This window comes from Toxotes jaculatrix, chromosome 2 (genome assembly GCF_017976425.1).
Source record: "Toxotes jaculatrix isolate fToxJac2 chromosome 2, fToxJac2.pri, whole genome shotgun sequence".
Classification (NCBI taxonomy): Eukaryota; Metazoa; Chordata; class Actinopteri; family Toxotidae; genus Toxotes; species Toxotes jaculatrix.
In genome coordinates, this window is record NC_054395.1 from 9,620,138 (window position 1) to 9,642,951 (window position 22,814).

General features: G+C 41.3%; 1 protein-coding gene across 2 annotated transcripts in view; it reads left to right on the top strand.

The window, feature by feature from the left end:
• mtor (mechanistic target of rapamycin kinase) overlaps positions 1-22,814 on the top strand; it is an 83,345-nt gene that overhangs the window by 50,760 nt on the left and 9,771 nt on the right. For both annotated transcript variants that reach the window (XM_041049260.1, XM_041049269.1), the window contains exons 30-45: positions 73-212; positions 3,624-3,724; positions 4,328-4,443; positions 7,287-7,364; positions 8,019-8,126; positions 11,636-11,761; positions 12,888-13,019; positions 15,095-15,210; positions 18,925-19,042; positions 19,622-19,819; positions 20,156-20,256; positions 20,453-20,549; positions 20,824-20,922; positions 21,055-21,177; positions 21,704-21,886; positions 22,642-22,776. In XM_041049260.1, coding sequence (XP_040905194.1) covers positions 73-212; positions 3,624-3,724; positions 4,328-4,443; positions 7,287-7,364; positions 8,019-8,126; positions 11,636-11,761; positions 12,888-13,019; positions 15,095-15,210; positions 18,925-19,042; positions 19,622-19,819; positions 20,156-20,256; positions 20,453-20,549; positions 20,824-20,922; positions 21,055-21,177; positions 21,704-21,886; positions 22,642-22,776 — 1,971 coding nt within the window. The remainder of the gene's footprint in view (positions 1-72; positions 213-3,623; positions 3,725-4,327; positions 4,444-7,286; positions 7,365-8,018; positions 8,127-11,635; positions 11,762-12,887; positions 13,020-15,094; positions 15,211-18,924; positions 19,043-19,621; positions 19,820-20,155; positions 20,257-20,452; positions 20,550-20,823; positions 20,923-21,054; positions 21,178-21,703; positions 21,887-22,641; positions 22,777-22,814) is intronic.

Sequence of the window (22,814 nt, forward strand, 5' to 3'; positions counted from 1 at the left end):
TTTTATAGTTGAATTTCCAGTTCCAGTTCCAGTTTCATGTTCCTTTCTTTCTGTTGTCTTTTTTTCCACTAGGAAATCCAAGCCACCTGGTATGAGAAACTGCATGAGTGGGAGGATGCCCTGGTGGCATACGACAAGAAGATCGACATGAACAAAGAGGATCCAGAGCTCATCCTGGGCAGGATGCGCTGCTTAGAGGCCCTGGGAGAATGGTACGTCGTTAGTCATATCTGTTAAGGAGTTCAGTAGAGCTGCAGCAACTCATTCAAACCAGTGTTTCTGCCTTCAGGTGTCAGATTCATGGATACATATTTTCAGATATAAACACTTAGAGCCAGTATGTATAATTTTTGCTGACTGTATTCAGTTTACTGAAAGTTAGTATTTTCTAAGACATTGTGCTTTGGACCTTTTGATATAAACGTGAGTCACTGAAGTGATCAAATAAAGAGCACATTGGGTTCTTCAGTTTCAGCTGTGGTTCTAATGGATAGAGACAGCATATAAGGTGCTAGATTTGCCACGAGCCCTTGATTCTCTTTTTATTTGCTCATTGTGCTTAGGCAGCCTGTTCCTAATGAGTCCTGACATTAGGTCTTTGATGACTGAGCAAAAAGAGGGAAAACCGTTTCTCTGAGTTGACCAATGTAATTTTACCGGGAAATGCACGAGCAGGCATCCAACACCAGTAAGAGGCGCCGCCACTCCAATGAAACCTCACCACAGCTGAGGTTCGACTCCGTAACAACCATTCACCTTCAATGAGCATTTTTAGGGAAACGGAAAGTCACAAGATGTCCAAGGGATCCAAATATGTGGACCGTCATAGAGCCCATGACGCTAAGCAGATGTTAATTTGCTTATGTAACCTGCTGTCCTTTTGCCGTTGTTGTATACACTATGATTCATTTCACAAGAAAGTGATTCAGTAATTTTACAAGAAAAGGATTCAGCTAGAGAGGTTTTGTCTTAATGTTTGTGTGGAGTGGATGGGCAAGGCTTGGTGATGATATAACGGTTGATCAAGTCATGAGTCAGAGGAGATCAGACTTAAAAGAGCACATTGTTCCCTGTTAAGTTAAAGAGGGTATTGTGCAGGTCCTCTATGTCCTAATCCAAAAGTGGTGAGACAGATTGTTAAAATACAGTTAATGTTTTTGACAAACCCCATCCTTAGATGAGAGTTCGACATCTTTGAAGGACTCTTTTCATACATTTTAAAGAAACTGAGAACACTTGATGAATGTTAGTTTCACATTGTGACTTCTTATCCTCCTTTGTCATCATAGTTTGACAGGGTTTGGTAAATGTCATTAATTTGATACGTTGCCCTTTACATAATAATAATTGTGCTGTCTTATTTAAACTTTTTTGCATGTAAATTTTGGGCCCAGGTGATTTGGCCTCTTGTTTCTGTTAAAACTCACATATGAATCTGCTGATTTATACCTGATAAATGCTTCTATTTGACACTCAAACACACACATGCAGCCATTTTTGCATGTGGTGCTCAGGGGATGGAGGCCTGTGTGATCGATAACTTACTGGATTGCATAGAATTCATGTGAAGATTTTGCACCCACCAAAAAAATAATTTGCCACAAACCTAATCTGTAAACAGCCAATAGGCATGAAAAGTAACCCTAACCCTAAAATAACAGCATTTCAAGATTGGACTTTTGAGAAGTATTCTTTGTATCAGTACATACTGTGTAAGTCTTCAGTATGTAAACACACTGATGACTCAGCAGGTATTTTTTCTTGGAGAAGAGAACATTCTGGCAAGAATTTACTGCAAAATACCAGGATGTCAGTTCCTGGTATCCAGCACCAGTTGTGTTCTTATAGCATGTTACTAGTATGTTAGTTTAAATTTGCTGTGCGCCCTCACAGGTGTTTCAGATTTTCAGGCTTCTGTTCAGGTGGAAGTTGGTTGGAGATGTGCTGAGAAATTACGTGATGTCCCCAAAATCCACTCACTAATAAAAATAGCAAAGGTGCAATAGACCTTTTTCACAGCCGACACTTTGGCATATCAAAGCAGGAAAAGCACAGGTGTAATTGATAACATTAAAAAAAACGACTGCATTCCATTTAGGTGAGCTCGTTCTGAGGTCCTGATACTGTGCATGCTGGTTCGCTGGAGCACTTGATGGATTTGAGCCATCGTTAACAAAATTTGTTTTAATTGTGCTTTTTATGTTATGACAAATCCAAATGTCTGCTGTCAAAACAAAAAAGTATTACACTTTTAGCATTTGCATTAGCACACGTGGACTTTGTCCCACTCAAACAGGTACAAGAAGAATAACGGAGATTGATGGAGATGTCAAATCAAGCACAAAGTCCCGAGAAGAGGTTTGATCAGTCACACGTGAAAACACCTGTGCGACTGGATCAGTGTTGTGTACTGCAGGGCCTTTATAAACTCTTCTCAGTGCTAAATGAAAGTCTCTTTTAATCTCACAGGATTCATCTCTAACACCTTTTTAACTGAAATTCCAAAGATGTGAAAGATGGTCTGCTGCGTCGTAAAATAACTCAGGCTCTTCCTTCCACTGGACCTTGTGTGTTTGTGTCTGTTGTTGACACCCATCCGCCCAGTGTACCAGAGCTTTTTGTACTTGTTGCTTTCATGTTATATGATAGCCAGGCAGCTGGAGAACGGCTTCACTTCACTGACCTCCATCCAAGCCTGCCTCTCTCCTTTTCTCCTTCTGTCCCGCCCTTTCTTTCTCTCTCTTTCTCCCTCTCGTCTGAGCTTGCTCCAGCATCCTGCCTGTAAAATACATGTGGTGGGTTTGATCTCCTGGACAATGCAGCACTGATTTTTGTTAATGAGGAATTAGTCTTGGTTAGATTCACATGACCCCAACCAGGAACATCCATCTGTTTGCTGGGATACGTGATATTATCAGACTGTTGAGGGGCGGCACACTGATTTAAGATGTTCATCTTGAAGAACAAATGAAAAAATAAATAATAGCAGATGTAATAGAAGGAAGTCTTATCTCCAGGCACTTTCCTTCTCATCCTTGGCCAGAAGTGCTTTGCTTTTCTAGTGAATGATTTCTTCAATTGTTGTTTGACACAGAAAAAGTAAATTTAGTGTCTTTGCATGTATGTATTACATTATTATATACTTTGACTTCAGGAGAGCTTTTGTATCTGTTGAGGATAAAGACCAGTAGATGATTTTTGATCAGAACATTGTAACTATGGTTATAAATAATAAATAATATATAAATATAAATTTTTGTTTAAATTTAGCTGTATGCCAGCAGTTGTTCACACAACTCTGAGACACCATTGATATTCAGAGGATTTCACATGGTATTACACAATGAAAGAACATAAATAAAGGTCGTTGCTATGATCAGTTGGCTTGTCAGGAGTCCACGTAGCCATTCTGCGGGCAGTGTTTACAGTAGTACTCTCTGCACCTCGTTACCTGATCAACACAGAAAACTGAAGATAGCTCGAATCAGTTTCTGATTATGTGAAGTCATAACTATGAACATGCTGTGGGACTTAACTGATGTCATAATCCTGAACACGGTACTGAACAAATCTGGATTCTTTTTTTCTTCTACCATCTGAATCCTGTGGTTAATGTTTTACAGGGGCCAGTTGCACCAGCAGTGCTGCGAGGAATGGACGCTGGTGAGCGAGGAAACCCAGGCCAAGATGGCTCGCATGGCTGCTGCCGCTGCCTGGGGTCTAGGTAACCACTCACATTCTTCATATCAGATATGAATTAACAAGTAAACAGTAATTACAACATGTTAACGGTGGACAGTACAGTAACAGCTGAGTTTTATGAAAAGGCTTGTGCATGGAGCATTTAGGCCATTCTCTGTTTGACTCAGTGCAACAATGCAATCAAACCGAGCAGCAATGAAAACAGTAACAGCTCTTGCCAAGTCTCCCTCACATAACCAGATGGGAATGGTATCCAGTCATAACATTGACATATCGTAACGTGCAATGGTGGAGAAAAGCAGGGACCACACTGCAGAAGCAACCTTGGAGGTTTGCGGTCTGTGGCTTCGACTTTCCAAAGTCAATTGTAAACCCTTAGACGATACCCAAACAGCAGGCCCGTCGTCGGAAAGCAAAATGTTGCAAGTTGCAGTCACTGACATTATCGCAGCTTGAGGTAGACTGTGGTCCAAAGCAGCAGTGACAGGCTGCTGAATGTCAATCTGCTCCAGTCTTCAGTAGCTAGGCTGTAAGATATCCATAGTTAAATGTTACACTAATTATCAGCAGTCCGCTGTCTGCCTAAGCCTGTGTCTGTGCATTCACCTGACTGCTGTTTCTCCAGGACACTGGGACAGCATGGAGGAGTACACATGTATGATCCCAAGAGACACGCACGATGGTGCTTTTTATAGAGCGGTGCTAGCCCTGCATCAGGACCTCTTCTCATTGGCCCAGCAGGTGGGTTACATCATCATACATAATCACTCATATATACATATATGTACACCCAATGGAGCATATTTCCTGTACATTAAATCAATGTACATTTAAAAGTCTGTATTTTCTTTTTTAGAACACCTCTCATAAATACATGCCACATGGGAATTTGCCCCAGCCTCAAGGCTCCTGGAATTTTCATTAGACTTTATAGCAAAGTATGAAAAGCTAAAATCATTGGAAACTAACACTGTAAAGAAACATATAAATGGCTTTACGGCTGTTCCAGTCAGGACTGAAGTCCCCCATCAGTACAGGCTTTTCATTAAAAGAAATAAAACGTACCAGTTTGTTTTTCTTTTTTTTGTTTTTTTTTTAAACAGTGTGGTAGCCCTTGAGGTGTGGAAATGTTATGTAACTCTTGAAACTGTAAATCATCACAGCATTCAGCCTCTAAGAGCCAGGTCCCCTCCTATCTGCCTGTCAACAAGGTCTGGTGGAGGTCAGCGTGGTGTTTTCCTCATTTGATGGAGGTTGGAGACTGTAGATGAGCTCATGGACCCTGGAAATGGATTTGTTCAAGCTGGATGCCAGCACGTCTAACAAACACAAGCTCCGGCACTGACACCAGTAAACACCTGCTCCTCCAATTTCCTTAGACTCATCCCCCAAGTTTCTTTTTCACCACAAAGCCCCGGAGACTTGCTCTCTGTGCCCCCCTCCCCCCCCCCCCCCCCCCCCACAGCCTCTCACCCTCCTCTAATTTGGAGATTGGGTCCAGGTGTGGCCTATAGGACTCTGCATCAGCTGAATAGGGAAAGCAGACGTTTGACTCTAGCCGACAATGAGGCCACTCACAATGAGTGAAGAGGAATGAAAAGCAGATGGGGCGAGGGTGAAAGCTTAAATGTCAACATGAGCTCAGTCTAGTCTTCCGGATGTGGTTGGTAATCCTCGAACTTGAGTCCTTTTGATTCCAAAGGGCTGTTCCTTTCCTCTCTGGATACCCCCAACAACCAGACGTGTGCTACAGGAGTCTCGACGAGCATCTGTGTGAAGTTTCAGGTTTCTTTGCTTTATAAATCTCAGTGTTTGGTCTGTTGCAGCAATGATGTGTAGTCATTGCAGTCATGCCCCCCTCCTCTAGAAAAGAAGTCTGCTGTGCCAAGATTTATGATACACTCAGTCCTCCAGAGTGCGTTTGATTTGTATATTGTCTCATGGCTTTTACAAAGCAGAGCCCTCCCTCTGACTTCACAGTCCTGTTTGGGTTTTGTTTTGAGTTTCCTCTAGTGGTTGATTTGGCCCTTACCATCCGCAGAAGAGGCCTTCATACCACACTGTAATGATAAAGTAATATCACTGGACTTCTATGTAAGTACATAAGTGCTACATTTATGTAACAGAATGGGAGATTGGGCCATGGTTTGTTTGTGCTGCCAGAAGCCAGACACTGCATTTATCAGGAGTCGTCTGGACTGCACATTTCCACTGAGGCCCCAGCACAGTAATTCAGGAGTAAACAGGACCATAACTGAGTAGAGGCTGTAAAGAAGCAGCCTCATTGTCACCTTGTCCTAACCACCCTCCCATAACCCCTCCTCTTGTTGTGCATGCCTGAAGAGGTGTTTTGGCACGCCATTCCTCCTTTCCCTCCCCACGAAAAAAATAATTGGTGGGAGTGGGTCTGAAACAGCTGTGTGTCCTGGCCTCAGAGAACTTCCTCAGTCATCCTCCTTCATTTCACCCTCCCACTAATAACAGTTCCCTAAAACATTGACTGCAGAGACTCTAGAAATGAGAAGACTTTCAGCCACAATACTTGTGTCCTTGTTTGTCCCCTTTGCTGCACTGGATCAGGTCTTTCTCTCAGTTTTTCCAGCCCTCAGGGTTCTCACTGGTGATGGAATGTATGCAGCATTCATGATTTTGGAGAAGTTTAGTCCTGCTAGGAAAAGTCAGGGATCTGGAATTTTACAAATGAGTCAGTCATATACAGTAATGCACCCAAAAGAACAGGAAGGCATGAATAAGATTTTTGGTGCATGAATTTCCTCTGACACATGTTTGTTTTAGAATTTTCATCATGGTCAGAGCAGGAACCATGACTAACGGTCCCTGTTTTAAATCCTCCAACCCTCCGGTTCATCTGTCTTTCTCTGAATGTGCATGGATATTTAGGCTTTAGGTGTTTTTTTTTTTTTTAAAGATGCATTTGACATCCACAACCACGGTTACATAACTTTCACACTGTTGCTCTCAACAGTTCATTTCGCTCTCCTCATAAAACATTTGGCGCTTAGCAGTGCATCAAACCATTTTGCTATTCAAGTAGGCGTTCTAGACCTAGCTGTACTAATGTGTCACTGTTGGCAGCACTTAAGTGAAAGGGTGTGAGCAGCAAGCAATGACATGACTCTGTTCATTTGTACAAAGTGTTTTTGTTCCCTGGCTTTAGTCCAATCCCGGCTGATCCTGATGCAAGGAGTTTTTAGAAGAGTGAGACATTGTGTCACGGGGCATTTTGGGGTCACGCTATATTTACATTATTGGGTAAATGCCATTATTGCCGTTTGTTAGCTTTACTAATGAGTCGGAGTATCTTGGGAAGGCAACTAAGCCAAGGGTTAAACCAGTGTTGCCAAGATTTACAGTGAACTCTAATTGACGGTGGTACACCTGAGCACCGTCTAGGCAGACTTGTAAAAAGAAGATTAATATCTAAACACACAAAGAAAACATTTGGGTTGAGAGCAAATTTGCCGTATTCAGGTTGAGTGAAGGAACTATGTTGTTAAATTGACATTATTCATTATAATTTAAGGTAACACTGTAAATGTGTTTTCTTTTTTTTTTAATTGTAGTGTATTGACAAAGCAAGAGACCTCCTGGATGCTGAGCTGACGGCCATGGCTGGAGAGAGCTACAGCCGAGCTTATGGGGTGAGTGTTCCTTTGAGACAGCCAAAATATTCAACCCCTGGCTTCAGTCGACCATCTCATTTTTCATAGTGTTCATGTGCAGACGGATTATGCCACAGCAACAAAGTTTTATTAAAGCGATGATTTATAAAAATGCAAGCCTCTGCTCTGCCCTCTTTGAAAGTCAAATTCATAAATATTTACAGTTTCTCCACTGCATCGTGCTCCTATTTTATCATCTATTTACATGGAATTATCCAAGCAGTATTTCAAACCACGAGTTTAACCCTGAAAACAGCACAGTTCCTCTGTTGTCAGGTAACAATATGATGAAAACCCATTTGATCCTGGTGGATTTTAATAAACATATTGTAGTTGTTCCCCATAAAAATTGACAGCAGACACGCTCCAGCAGGCATCTAGATTTTGGATGTTGTTTCAAACGTCAGATGTAAACAAAGCCATCAAATGGAGATCTTTTATGACAGATGCCTCACAAGAATGTCCAGCGGGTCGCTGAATGCATTCATTTGCAAGTTCTAATTCATTTACAAGCTTTATTAATGCTTTTATTTTGCACAGAAAGGGGCTTTTGCCCGATTCGAGCAATTTAAACTATAATATAATAATAAATGTGTGGATACAAATGAATATATGTGTGTGTTTGTTTCCCAGGCCATGGTATCTTGCCAGATGCTGTCAGAGCTAGAGGAGGTGATCCAGTACAAGCTGGTGCCAGAGAGGAGGGACATCATCAGGGAAACATGGTGGGAGAGGCTTCAGGTAACTACAGCACTTGATATATGATGCACACAAACACACACATACACACTCACGTGTGCAACTACAAATGCAATGTAAAGCAGATGTTGGAAAGGCTACTGTTACTAATGGGAAACATTACAAGCCATGCACCATACGTAGAGTCAAAAGCACATGCTGTTATCTTGGTGTGACTTCACCATCTTGAAGGTTTGTGTGTTTATTTCTAAATTTGAAAGCAATTTCAAAAGAGATTTGAAAAGTGGAATCAAATTGTGCTCTGGTAAAGTGTTATTTAGGCTGGTTAGAGCTGATGTCAAAAGGAGGTCAGTAGTCAAAAATATGTTCCACATGTTGCCAACATTACAGTCAAAAAGCAGTCTTTCCAAACTAGTCTGTCTGAAATTCACAGTTACCATCTTTAGTTTTCTTTACATCAACAAAGAGAAGAAGCAGGAAACTATGTAGCCTCCCACTGATAACGAAGCTTAATGCCATGCAAGGGAAAAGCCACTGAGTCCAATCACAGTGATAGAACATGTTGAAAATGTGATAGCAGATTTGAAACACACATTTAAAAGAAGCTCACTTCAGCCACTTGTTCTTGTGTCCAGATTGTTTTGGTCATTAACTTGAGGTCATGACCATAAGTGAGTGTTGGCACATACAGTAACCCTGGATTATTAGAGCTGACCTTTCCAAACACAGCTGCACACTAAGATCCTTTTTATCATTGCCAGCATGAAATGACCTTTGTGAGAATATTCAGGAAAAAAAAGCATGGCTCATTTTGTGCAACCCACTCCATAAACCCATCCAGACTCTTTTTACTTCCCGAGGCTGATTGTGATTACTATTATTATCATTATTAATTGTCAATTACGGTGCTGTACATGCTGTTAAATGAGACAGGAGAACATGTGGAGGAACCACAAATCCACGAGTGGTTTGGAAATATTTGCCGCCCGCCAAAGCTTTGGAATTTGAGACGAATGCCATCTGATCTAAGATAATACTGTTGAAGTTCATCTTTTCCATGTTGGACATTTTACAGCTGAATCAAAATGTAATTTGAAAGGCCTCAGCCTTGTATGTGCACTTTGAGGGAAGAACTTAAGTCAGGCAGATAAACTGATAACTAACTCACCACTCCTGACTTTCCGACTCTGAGTCATTATAAATGCAGTATTAAACTGAATTTAATACAGCATTTATTATGCTACTTACTCTCGGTCCCTGTGAGCATCCCTCATCTCCAGCTCACGTGTTACTGACATTTTGGAAAATTCTTGTCACCAAAAAAACAAAAGCCTGCGTCATCCGTTACCTTACACAGGGACCAGTGTTTATCTGAGGACTTCATGTGCGTCCCAAAGTGTTCCATTACACTTTTCTTCAAAAGCAAATTTGCTGTCTAAAACGCTGTTGAATACAGCACTGAGTGCAAATGCTAATACTCTAACTGTGTGTGAAGGTCTATCCTTCCAGCATTTCACAGTGAAGGAGATTGTGCTGGAAATAATCCTACTTAAACACAACATTATCTCCGACTGCACAAAAAATGTCAACTAATAATATAGGAGGAAGATGATTATTTAGAGCTAGACCTGGCTCATTTTGACTGCATCAAAAAGCAGAAAACAAAATGGCACGCTTTTTCCATAAAACCGAACAAGGAGACCGACCACAGAGATTGCTGTTTTCTGGAAACAGATGAGAATTATGAATGTGAATGTGCATTAATGCTAGCCAATTTACTGATCTTCAAACGAGAGTGACAGTCCATCATTTGCATTACCAATTAATTGCACTTTAAAAGCATTAGTCACAAAATAATAACTTAACAGGGAATGATAGAGACTGTACACAAATTGTGCTAAAGTTTAACCATTAGTCAGCGCATTAAAGTATAGTTAAGTACATTATTTTGTTTTTTCACCTTTAGATAAGTAGGCTTGATATTAGTCAGGGCCAAGACCTTGTCAATCACAAAAACTCCTTGCTCTCATCAAACTGATGTTATTTTTGTGATGACAGGTTTTATCTGTCAAAACACACTTATCTAACTAATTTCCTTCTGACGTTTCAAACGTTTTTTATAAAATTAGCTTGACTGTTGAATGAAAAGAATTATATTTCTACACACACATAAATCACTGTGTAGTAAAATGAAGATACTCTTGATCATCTTGACTTTTTCCATTCACAAAAGATGGAGGTTAGTTAGAAGGGGTATTTGGGATCAAGAGTGGTCTTCCTGAACAGACAGACAGGACCCACCAAAGCTGTGGGTCGCAAAACCTGAGACATTTCTTCTCTCTGTAGTGATTTATTGTAGGCTGACCTCACACATCTGTCAGGGAGTCGGTGTTCCTCTCCTTTTTGCTCTTTCATTCTTTTAGAGTAAGGGCAAATGTGGGAAGAAAGAAGGAGGTAAGACATGCAAGAATGGTCCTGCCAGATTCACACCAGGGACACTGCAGTTGCATGGTACACATCTTAGACCGCTTTTCTACCGTAATGCCCCCATTGACACACCTTCTCAATCAAGTCGGATGAACTGGATAATTTGGCTCTTCTTACAGCTTCTCAGCACAGAGATGTCGGTAGTCTGTTGTGGTTAAATCCACACTAAACTGTCTCAGACACTGTCATCACTGTTCATGGCTCCTGCCAGATTCAACCTGCACTCAGCCCCTCATCCCATCATGTTAAGCCTGCTTCAGAATCTGTAGTATGTAACGCCAGCCTCAGCTTTCAACAGCTTACTAAAAGACTTCCCCCGACATTGCCAACTAAGGGAATCTTACAGGGGGTAGAAAAAGGACTATGAAATAACTGGATCCCAACTTCCGACACAAAGATGGGTTGGATTATCTTTGAAGCTAGTTGATGTAAGTTGTGTAATGTTGCCTAAAAAGAAAGACCTCAAGACCACATTTGTTGTTGCTAGTTGCCATGCAGCGTAATACGACCCTTCCTTGTAGCAGTGTAATCATAATCAAATTACGTCAGTGTCCTTGTTCATGAAATGAAAGTTACATTATTTAGTCTACCCCCTGTCTTGAATTCAAATTATACAGAGAGGGTTATACAACACATACTTGTTTTTGTTTTTGTTTTGTTTGTTTTAATCAGAGTTGGATTACTCCTGTGTCATGTTTGTTCTGCCTGTCTTTGACTGTGTTATATCATGATCATGAGGTAGAGGCTGGGGCTAAGAGAATATTTGATAGAGAAAGTCATCTAATGGCCTTTACAGATGTTATATAAAAGACCTGTTTGTGTGTCTGTGTGGTTTTTTTTTTTCTTTTTTTTTCTGGCACGTGAACCTGTACTCACGTGTGGGCATGTTCAAGACAGGGACCACTGGTAGTAGTAGTACCCCCAAGGGTTTCGACTGTACTCGTCCCTCACGTGTGTTCTTTCTCTTGAGTTTAACGAGCAGGTGCCTGTCTTTGAAGGGAGTAACAAAAGAGTAAGGAGTTTGACCCATCTGTCCCTTGTTATGTTTGTGTTATTCCCTCCAGGGTTGTCAGCGTATTGTGGAGGACTGGCAGAGGATCCTGATGGTCCGATCGCTGGTCATCAGCCCCCATGAGGACATGAGGACTTGGCTGAAGTATGCTAGCCTCTGTGGCAAGAGCGGACGCCTGGTCAGTACATTCAATTAGAGGCCTCAAAAATAAGACCCAATATGTTATAACCTGGATAATGCTTTAAAGTTCCTGCAGGCAGGATTTTAAACATTCGGATATACTTCTACACCTCCAGTATGGGGACAGTGAGCCAGAATGGGCTAGAAGCAACACATACACACAGTTTTCACCAGAATTGTCTCATTTTTCTACAAATTTAAACTTTTTCCATTAGAATAATTTAATAGATCATATCTAAAAAGGTGTTAATGTTTATAAAGAAAATGAGAACTTGCACACAATAAATTATAGTAAATAGAAAATGACACTACTGCAAACTATTTGAAAAGGTAACTGTGCAATGTTATATGATATATTTTTCCAAAGTCTCTTAGTACCCTCATCTCTGACCCCGATCATGCATACTGTGATTAATTGTAATCCCATAACATTCAGGAGGAATAAATCAGAGGTGGTTAAATAAGTCTCGTCAAATGGAAAAGGGAAGTCAACCTCTGACAGAGCTAAGTGCGACCACGAATTCCAGCCATGAAATTAAACTTCATTTCAACTTGTTTTAAGTTGGCGATGATGAAGGTAGAACAGCACTCTCAATCACACTGTTTAGAAACCTGAACCCGCATATCTTCTCAATTAAAGTTGTGCAGTTTTCCTTTTTTTTTTTAACCTCACTGTTATTCTAATTGATTGCAAGGCATGCACACAATCGGCCAATTTTTCTATCCACACACTCGCACAGGATGGCAGAATCACCGAGAATGATGTAACTGAAAAAAAAAAAGAGAGATGTGATTGGCCAAAGTCAAACAGCAGGAAATGTGATTACAAGTTGGAAAAAATGACCCCACTTAGTCTTACAGTATACCCTGTGGAGTGGAGAGGTTTGAGTTTCTTGCCCTTCTCTTTCTTTCTGTCTCTTTGTCTTTTAAAATTTCCTTTATTCACATAATCCTAAGTACTTTCCTGTGCTCATTGTGTTTACTCTTTAACGACTCCTTCCTAAAGAACTATAAAGATCGATTATCTTTGGGGATAGCTGTCGTCCTCACCTTCTGGGTTCTTCTCATAAACCTTCTGCCTTTTCATTTACCCTTTTAATTTGTTGCACTCTTCACCCCCTCAGGCACTGGCCCATAAGACCCTGGTGCTCCTTCTGGGTGTCGACCCCTCCAAGCAACTTGATCACCCTCTGCCCACAGCCCACCCACACGTCACCTACGCTTATATGAAGTACATGTGGAAGAGTACCCGCAAGGTAGGAGCAAACTCTCTGGTGATGGTTTGCAATTTAGACCATTTCTTTATTACATTTTATACTATTATTAAACATTTTGCAAAATCTTTATTTTTTGCTTTCTGTTAGTCATCACACGGGGAGCACTTTTTTTAGGCTAACAGCGAACAGCAACATGTCATCTCGTAAAAACGTCTCATCACACATGACTTTAGTGCATCAAGACAATTTTAAAGGGGCCAGAAAGAGAGAGCTTCAATTACTGGTATATTAATAGCATAAACAGCTAATTAATTTAATGTGAGGGAAGCAGCCTGCTACGCTCTGTTTTACAGAGCTCTGCAGTGGATTTCAGCTTGTTTTTTCGCTGTCTGACCAACAGTTTTATCGTTTCTTTTCATTGATTCATTTATTGCTGTTTTTACAGTGAGGTTTTGGGCTGCAGCAGGCAGCTGTTTACAGTGAAAAGGCTCTAAAAATTCACTCATGTTACCCGCTTAGCACCAAACAGGAGACAAACACAGTCGTAAAGAGCCCAATAGTGTCCCTCAGGCATTGGTAGAGCTCAGATTTGATTTGGCAGAGCTTGTTGGGAGTGATTTTAACAGCTGATCCAGGTGATGACTGTGGGGAAAAATCCTAAATTTTCTGTGTATTTGTTATCATTTGTAAGTTGGTTCATTGTGGTTGTCTCCTGACAGTGGATCTGACTTGAAAATATTGAATTTTGGACAGCGTTGTGATTGATTTAACAGTTACAGTGCTTCATAAATTACAAACACAAGTGTGGCAGGGTTTGGTTGAATTTGTGTTACTTGTTATGATTCCTATAGAGCCTGACTAATGTATTTCAGTCTAATGTAAGGTTTGAATCTTCCCTACAAACAGTCTGAGGTTATTAACCTTTTGTTTCCACGGCAACATTGGATGAAGTAAGCCTCGCTTTGTAAGTTTTGGTAACTTAGCAATGTATTTGTTCAGAAAGATTTGTGCTTTCTGTGGTCCACCATCCAGCACAGGGACACACGCCAGCTACCGGTGGTGGTGACCTAACATGATACCGTATGTTTCACACGACATGTCACAAGAGCAGTTTGGGATGGAACTGCTCTGCTATTTGTCACACACACACACACTCTCACATACAGTATATATACCCCCAAACACACATAAACACACCCACATTTATTACCAGCTGTTGAATAATGTTTGTGGCTCCAGAGTGCAGGTCTCATTAGGGGGCTTAGGTAAGTGTGAATGTAAGCTTTACTGTTGCCAGGACCAGCTGCACTGCTTACCAGAAAAATCAGAATATAAAAATACACACACACACACACACACTAACGCACATCTGGAAAGGCCCAATCTATTGTTTACGGTACTTTAGAACAGCAGGGAACCTCAGCTTTGTCTGTCATCTATCACACTTGCCATGACTGGAGTGTTAATGAGTGAAAACCATGCGATACTGGGTCATCTACTGCGGTGAGCCGATTTGTAGGATCTGAGTCAGTCAAATAATTCAGTCTTTTTCCAAGATAATTTCCACATAACTAAGTAATGCATGAGAACTCTTCTAGAAGTTTATCAAAAGGAGATACAAAATGCTGACCGTTACAAATATACTATCTAGCTCTTGCTCGTCATGCTCACATATATTCACCCTTCATTTTCTCAGCTGTGGTCAGTATCCCAAATCTGTGCAAGTAGCACTGCATGTAGTACAGACTGCTTTTATTTAGATCAGACATGGCTATGTCACAGTGGTCCCAACTGTGATACAAGTTCAAGCAACAGAAGCAGTTTAAACATAACAGCAGAGGTGGCCTAGACAGATGGAGTTGCAGAATTTTCACTGGTGACCCAGTGGTGATTCCAGCAACACTGATATGTTGGGCTGTCCTGCATTACATAGGACAGTCAACCTTTAGAAGCAGTCCATTTGGCTCTGTTGCACACTCTTCACTGTCAATCACAAATCCCATGCTTATATTTAATTCAGAGAGATTTTAGGTACAAAGCATCACAGACAAACATATTTCTCTGACTGACACCGAACTTTACCTGCTGTTGGTATCTGTTTTGCTCCTCTCCAGATCGATGCCTTTCAGCACATGCAGCACTTTGTGCAAGGGATGCAGCAGCAAGCCCAGCACGCCATCGCAGCTGAGGACCAACAGCACAAGCAGGAGGTCCACAAACTGATGGCCAGGTCTGTCTCTTCTCTGGAAGCACATTGGCAGCAGCTCACCACCTAATGAGCCTTTTTCCCAGACGACAGTTTGACATGTCACAGTAGGAAAAACACAGGTGTGAACAATAAAATGAATGATGGCTGAACTCAATGTAGCTGCTTCAGTTTCAGGGTATTGTTCATGCTGCCTGACTGAGCTATTATTAATGTTATTACCAACACCTGTGCTTTTCCTACTGTGACACGTCCTATTATGGTTGGATTATGGTCAATAACAAGTGTCTACATATCTGTCCAGACCTTTTCATTTTTATTGTTACGTTTGCCAAGCTGTCTGCCCGTCCCATTTTTATGAATGCAATATCTCAGGAACACCTTGAGGGAATTTCAAATTTGGCACAAACTTTCACTTGGACTCAAAGATGAACTTCTTCAATGATCGTTTATTGGGACATGCCAAAGCACTCACAAACAAACTTTAATCATTGCATTAAAACTTCGAGGCCATAACTTCTCATGCCTTTAGTTCTGATAAAATACAATATAAATCCATGATAAAAGCACAACTTGACAAATATAACCCGAATGTTGGGGTGTACCTTCATAAGCAAGAATTCAGACAAATGATGGACATACAGGTGTGATGTGCACGATCCAACTTTCCCATATTTTCAGAAACTTGTTCTTTTGCAGTCTAATGGAAAAAGTTATTCTCTCCATTTTAAAGATATCATAAATAATGTCAATCCAGTCATCAGTCGTAGGTTTTTCTGGTTTTAGGCCATTTTTAGTAATACTTTTTTTGCCAGCAGCACTTAGAACCTTTAAAAGGTATCTGACCTCAGAGGCAACATTTTCTGAATGCAGGACTCCAAATAAAAAGACCTCCAACTTAAAGGGAATGTCAGCCTGGAAAACCTTTTGAAGGACTTCATGAACTTCCTGCCAGAATTGGCTTAATACTGAAAACTCCCATTTTACCTCCTCAGATGAAAACACAGCTAAGATTGACTCCATTGCTTTGGTTATTGCTGAAACTCTTGAGGGAAAGTTCAGCCACAGTTAGTCAGATTCACCAAAAGAAAGGCCAATGTGTCATTATGTGCTTCATTGTGGTTTCGGTAGTGTAAAAAATTATGCCTGCCTTCTAACACCCACTTTAGTACAATGGAGAAAATGCAAAGCAACATGCTGAAGCAAGGAAAAAGTAACCTCATATCTTTTCTGCCCTCACTGTGTAAGCACACAGGGTCATGTACAGTGCATTCTGCTTCTTTTCCATGAGCATGACCCAATCTGGCATAGCACCTTTTACTGGTCCATTGGCATCCTGTGCTATTTTTCAGAGCTGGCCATATTGTCTGAGTGTCTCAACTCAGAGTTCTCAATAAAATGATCCCTATTGGCAGTTTGTCCCATACAGCTACTTATCACAAACCAAACATGGTACCATCCCTGCAGGTATCATGAGGTGTGCCTCCTCTCCCAGTGGGTGTTGCGATAATCATTTGACTGATCTGGTGAAGCCTTAGCCCCTTTCTGCTATCGTTACCTCACCTCACCATGGGAAAGATGCAGTATGGAGTCTATTCAAACAGTTGTCAACACAAAACCAAGATTTTTTGAAAAACTAGATGTTTAGCTAATAATCATGTTGATTCGGAGAATTAGTAAATGGAAAGTTTCCTATTCCTAAACATTGCTTGGAATTACTCTTTAAAAAGTTCTTTGCATTCTCTTGTGGGCTCATCAAAATATTTGAGGAGAATATCTAAAGCTCTCCCCTTTAGGATTGAATGTCAGCGGCCTGCCGGTGCAGAAAAGAGAATGATTGCTTTTTAGGGAATTTGACTGCACTATGTTGTGGTCAAACAGCTCAAAACAAGCGACATAGGAGCAGACAGGTATAATCCTATGTACAGTAAATCATACAGTAGTCCCATCTGGGCTTGTGCACAAACATTAACCAGTCATATACGCCCTCCCATCTCATAAATCATATGACAACACACAAGCGTGACAACAAGCAGAAGGGTCTTTTTTCATTTGTGCATCTTCCAGACAGTGACTCTGGCTGTCTGAGGAATGCATGTTCGGGAAAACACCTGTATAATGTCAGTCAGGATGGGTTCTCTCCAGACATGCTGACACACTTTCATGAATACAGGTTGGTCGTGTGGTATGGAGCACACCTGGACTCCTCAGTCAGACACACACATCTACACATTCACATGGAGGCCTCCGCTCTCTCCAAAGAATCCAGCATAATTTCACCGTTACTTTACTTAAGATCACTAAGGCTGGCATCTCCGGTTTAAATAAACAAGTTGTTCCAATGTCCCCCAAGTACGCCATCGTCCTCCTGCTTCTTCCCCAGAAATTCAACCTGTTAACCGCTTACGGAAACAGTTTGGCTGAGACACGCTTAACCTGCATGGAAAATCACTCAGAAGAAATTCCGTAATCCTGAAGGACAATTTATTGGAGGTGCTCTGCAAACAGTATTCATATGGCTGATGGATGGGCTGATGATACAGCGCTTGCCAGTTGCTCTATTTAGTGCAGTTGTATGTGAATTATACATCTTGGTCCCGCCAAATAGGACTAGTTAGGCTATTTGCCTGTAAACATCTGTGATTCTGAGGGTGATGGACAGAGCGAAGTCCCCCTTAGGGATGCCACAAAGCTCACTGTTGGGTTAAATAAAAAGCAACGTGGTTTGGACAATTGAAAATCTCCAGATGTGATCCCAGAACCTTTCAGCAGACAAATGCTCTGCTGCCTTAAGTAGTGATACTTGTGATAAATGCTTTAATGATTTTCCAGTCTAGTATCATTATCTCCATCCTTTTTAATAAACTGCCCTTGGGTGTACTAAATGTCACCCCTGACTCTTTATAAGCAATGACAACATAAGCATGATTATAAACTCATGATCGTGTTTCTTTGTGGCTTGTCCCAGCAGTGCATTTGTTTCCCTGTTGCTAATACAGTCATGTAACCATTGAATTAGTTGTTATTGCAGAGCTTCTATAAAGAGCATTGACTTCTGACCTCAGTAACTTTTATGGTCTCAAAAAAGGATTTCCAATGGAAGGGTTAAAGTAAGACTATGCAGCTTTTGTTGAGCAGCAGCAACAGCAGCCTCTGCAGCCGCAAGTGGTAATTACAGGATCCTGGCATATTAAATTCTGTTGGGCTCCAAGGTCGAGTGGGTAAGGGACCTAACCCTAATCCTACCACCACAAGCTAACAGATCTCACTACAAACCCGCAATCACACTGTCCACTCATGTCAAGTCAGCATTGGCTAATCCGACTCATCAAAGTGGTTGTGTGCTAAAATGTCGATTCTTATCTCTTCATCTCTGCAATGATGTTCATACTGAGAATACTGAGCTAGCTTCTTCTTATAGCTAGCTCAAAAGCCATAGTGTGTGATGTGGTGCTGTGAAGTGTTACACACTTCTCGCAGGAGATTGAATCTGCTCAACCCAAGCTACATAGATGTTCAGGGCACAGAGTGGGAATGAAAGTGGTGCCATTTTCCCTATTGCAAGTCAGCGTACCATCAAAATGATTTTATTTTAAGGCAAAATACTTGCATAAAGTTCTTTTAATCTATGAACCAGGTTTGCCATTGTTTCTGTAAATAAAGTAGAAATGAGAAAAGTAACAATCTTATATGAAATATCCCCTTTTGCACCTCTGTCTCTTCCTTTCCTCCATGTAGATGTTTCCTGAAGCTGGGAGAGTGGCAGCTCAGTCTGCAGGGGATCAACGAGAGTACCATCCCCAAGGTTTTGCAGTATTACAGCCATTCCACTGAGCATGACCGCAACTGGTACAAGGTCAGTTCCTCCCTTTCAGCCCTAACCTTTCACTTTTGACTTGTCCCTGGCTGCAGTAAAATCCCAGCTGTGTCAGCAGGAGGTTCCCCTGACACTGATGTGTCACAGGAAAACTTTAGACCCCATTTTATTGCCATTTAACCAAACATGTCATAACAGAGTTGTTAGTTTAGTTTTTGTTTTTTTGTCGCTGCACGGCTCATTTGTTTTCCTCAGTAGATTGTTAAACGTGTGGTGCCTCTTTTAATGCATCAGTGATACAAGGTGGGGGAAGAGCTTAGGGTATCTCTGCTTTTTTCTTCCACATGCCTGTGCTGCAGGCTAGATGTCACTATACCCACATACCCCTCTTCCCATCCGTTCTCAGCAACTCCCTTCAGCTTTTAGCCTTTTAATAGCTGGTTGCATAACACAGCAAACATCAAACTCATATGTTTGGATCAGAAAAATTACAGCCCCCTGGGAGATATCTGTCACTTAGTAAAGTGGAAAATTACATAAGGAGCAAATGCGTAATTCATTTCCAGTTACCACCTCTTAGAAATCCAGTTTCACCCAGATTGTGCCATATTTCTGCAGGCCTGGCATGCCTGGGCGGTGATGAATTTTGAGGCGGTGCTGCACTACAAACACCAGAACCAAGGACGCGACGAGAAAAAGAAGCTGCGACACGCCAGTGGTGCCAGTGCGAATAGTGAAGCCAGCAACAGTGACAGCGAGGTCGACAGCACTGACCACAGTCCTGTGCCCTCACCAGGCCAGAAAAAAGTCAATGAGGTGAGAATCACAAAGAATTAAACCCTTAAATTACCTCATTCAGTGGGGCTACTGAGTGAGTGTACTCACATTTCTTGCCACATCTCAGTGTGCCAGTATTTAATCAGAAAGCATCATTTTAAGGATTTCACAAAGTGTCTGCATCTTGTACAGTTAAAAAAACAACACAAATTCAAAACAAATTTCTACAATACTGCACATCTTTTAAATACTTTACTCTAAATTATAGTGACTGTCCAGACCTTGCCATCACCACCTACAGAACAGTTTGTTTTCCAGTAAAGCTTTTTTTCTTTTTGTCATGCATGAAAAAGCACGTGTTGTGTCTCTCCACAGGACCTCTCGAAGACATTGCTCATGTACACAGTTCCTGCTGTTCAAGGTTTCTTCCGCTCCATTTCCCTTTCCAGAGGCAATAACCTGCAGGACACACTCAGGTGAGTTAAATGGCTGTGACAAAGGTGGACATGTGGTCATAGCAAACAAACAGCACCCACAGTCATGGACACTCAGCACATGTTGGGACAGGAGGACCTCTAGTGGTTGATTGTGATTGCAGTATTTCATTAGCCTTTAGAAGCAGGCAAAAGCTTCTGATTTAATGTTTATTTATTTGTTTTTGAAACTGTTCAGGGTTCTGACTCTTTGGTTTGACTATGGTCATTGGCCTGAAGTGAACGAAGCCCTGGTGGAGGGCATCAAGACCATTCAAATCGACACCTGGCTACAGGTAATACATGCACACATGTACAAATACACGTGAAGCGTAGTTAGCTAAGAGAGGAAGAAGTATGACAAATGAATTCCTGTTGAAGTGAGAATGTTTGAGTTGTGTAAAATAGTAATGCTTAATGTTCACCGTTTTTAAAAATGACCCTATGTTGACATTATATTGTCAGTTCCTGCGGATTTGAGCACTTTTTGTCTTAATGCCATATTTAATATTTCACACTGTAAACCCAGGAGTTTTCATTCCATTTGCTCTGCCTGATGTCTGTCTCCAGGTGATCCCTCAGCTCATAGCTCGAATCGACACTCCTCGAGCCCTGGTGGGGCGCCTCATTCACCAGCTGTTGACAGACATTGGACGGTATCATCCTCAGGTAAGTCTGCTCATACTGCTACTCATGTTGTTTCGCAATATAAAGCAGAACCAAGACCACGCTTTTTATTAAATAAGTATAACCTTCAGTGAATAGTGATGAATCGCTGAATTCTTCTCTATCCATCCCCAGGCTTTGATCTACCCGCTGACCGTGGCCTCCAAGTCCACCACTACAGCACGCCACAATGCTGCTAACAAGATCCTGAAGAACATGTGTGAACACTGCAACACTTTGGTCCAGCAGGCCATGATGGTAGAGAGACTGAATCATTGATATTTACCATTACTGAATAAAATCATCCTCATCCTTTACTTGGAAAAGCAGATTTGTTCTTAAGAGTAAAGTGGGAGCTTTTGCTTTTAATGACCCACCAGAATAAATAAATCATTTGTCTGCTGTGGATTAGTCAAACTTTTACGTTTTCCGTTTCTTAGCTATTCTGACATGATTTATCAACTTCAGAGCCAGAGTTCCTCCTCCTTGTCTCTTTATTTTTCTGTCTCACATTCAAGTGTAATCATTGGTCTCGTAAAAACAGAACATTTCAGGATTGGAAATGTGCATCAGTTTGAATCGGAACATCTAAACTTCTTCCTCTTACTGTGCACTGTATGTTACTCAGAGGTTCCACTGATGTGATCTGCTCTAATGATATGACAAACTTAATCTAAAACGCAGACACCATGCATGAAGATCCAGACGCTGGATATTTCAAAGCTCTGAGTTTTGTGGGGCAAAAGCAAAGAACAGTCTGACCTTTTTGTTTTTCCTCATCCAGGTGAGTGAGGAGCTTATCCGAGTGGCCATCTTATGGCATGAGATGTGGCACGAGGGCCTTGAAGAGGCTTCACGTCTTTACTTTGGTGAGCGCAATGTCAAGGGGATGTTTGCTGTGCTGGAGCCTCTACATGCCATGATGGAGAGGGGACCGCAGACCCTTAAAGAGACCTCTTTTAACCAGGTGCGTGTCGTCTCAGATTGGGGTTGAATTTAGTTTTTAGTCTTGTTTAGTTCAGCACCACAAACTAAAGCCTCTACACATTTCCTGTCCAACATATATTAAAAGCTGCATGACAGTTTGTCTTGTGTTAAAAAAACTACACCACAATTAAGCTGTGACCTTTTAATATGTTTATGTTTATGTTTATGTTTATGTTTATGTTGTTGTTGGCAGTCAGTAGGGACTCAAATACAAATGCGCTAAAGGGACATTTAATTCCTAAATCAGTTTCCAGATTAGTTCCTGAGAAGTGACAACAAAAAATATAATTTACTTTATATTTGAACCTAAATGAGATCAGTTTGTAGGGATTTGTTTTTACTTTGACATTAGTCAAAAAGCTTCACTCACTGTAATTCAACATTGTGAAAGTTATACGACGTTAAAAAAAAGAAAGTTAAAATGAACTACATATATTTCATCATCACACATTAACTATGGATTTGTGCTCTGCAGTGTTTCCTTTAGAGCCACAAGTCTTAGCAGTGACCGCAGCTCTCTGTGCAGTATCAGATGTTTCCACTCAGGCTGCCTTTGCAGATGTGCACTATCAAAAACAAAGTACTTAACTGAAATTCTAGATTAATCAAGTTGGAGCGTCGATGTTTAAGGCCTTGACATTCCGTTTTATAGTCCTGCTTTGGCAAATTATGTTCATTTAGTTGAGTGAGTCATTGCACGGGGACTGAGTGTGCCTGTCTCACTTTGTGCTCCAGGCTTACGGCAGGGACTTGATGGAGGCTCAGGACTGGTGCAGGAAGTACATGCGCTCTGGAAACGTTAAAGACCTGACCCAGGCCTGGGACCTCTACTACCACGTGTTCAGACGCATCTCCAAACAGCTGCCACAGGTGAGTGAAACTACGCAGTCATTGCACCAAATTCACTT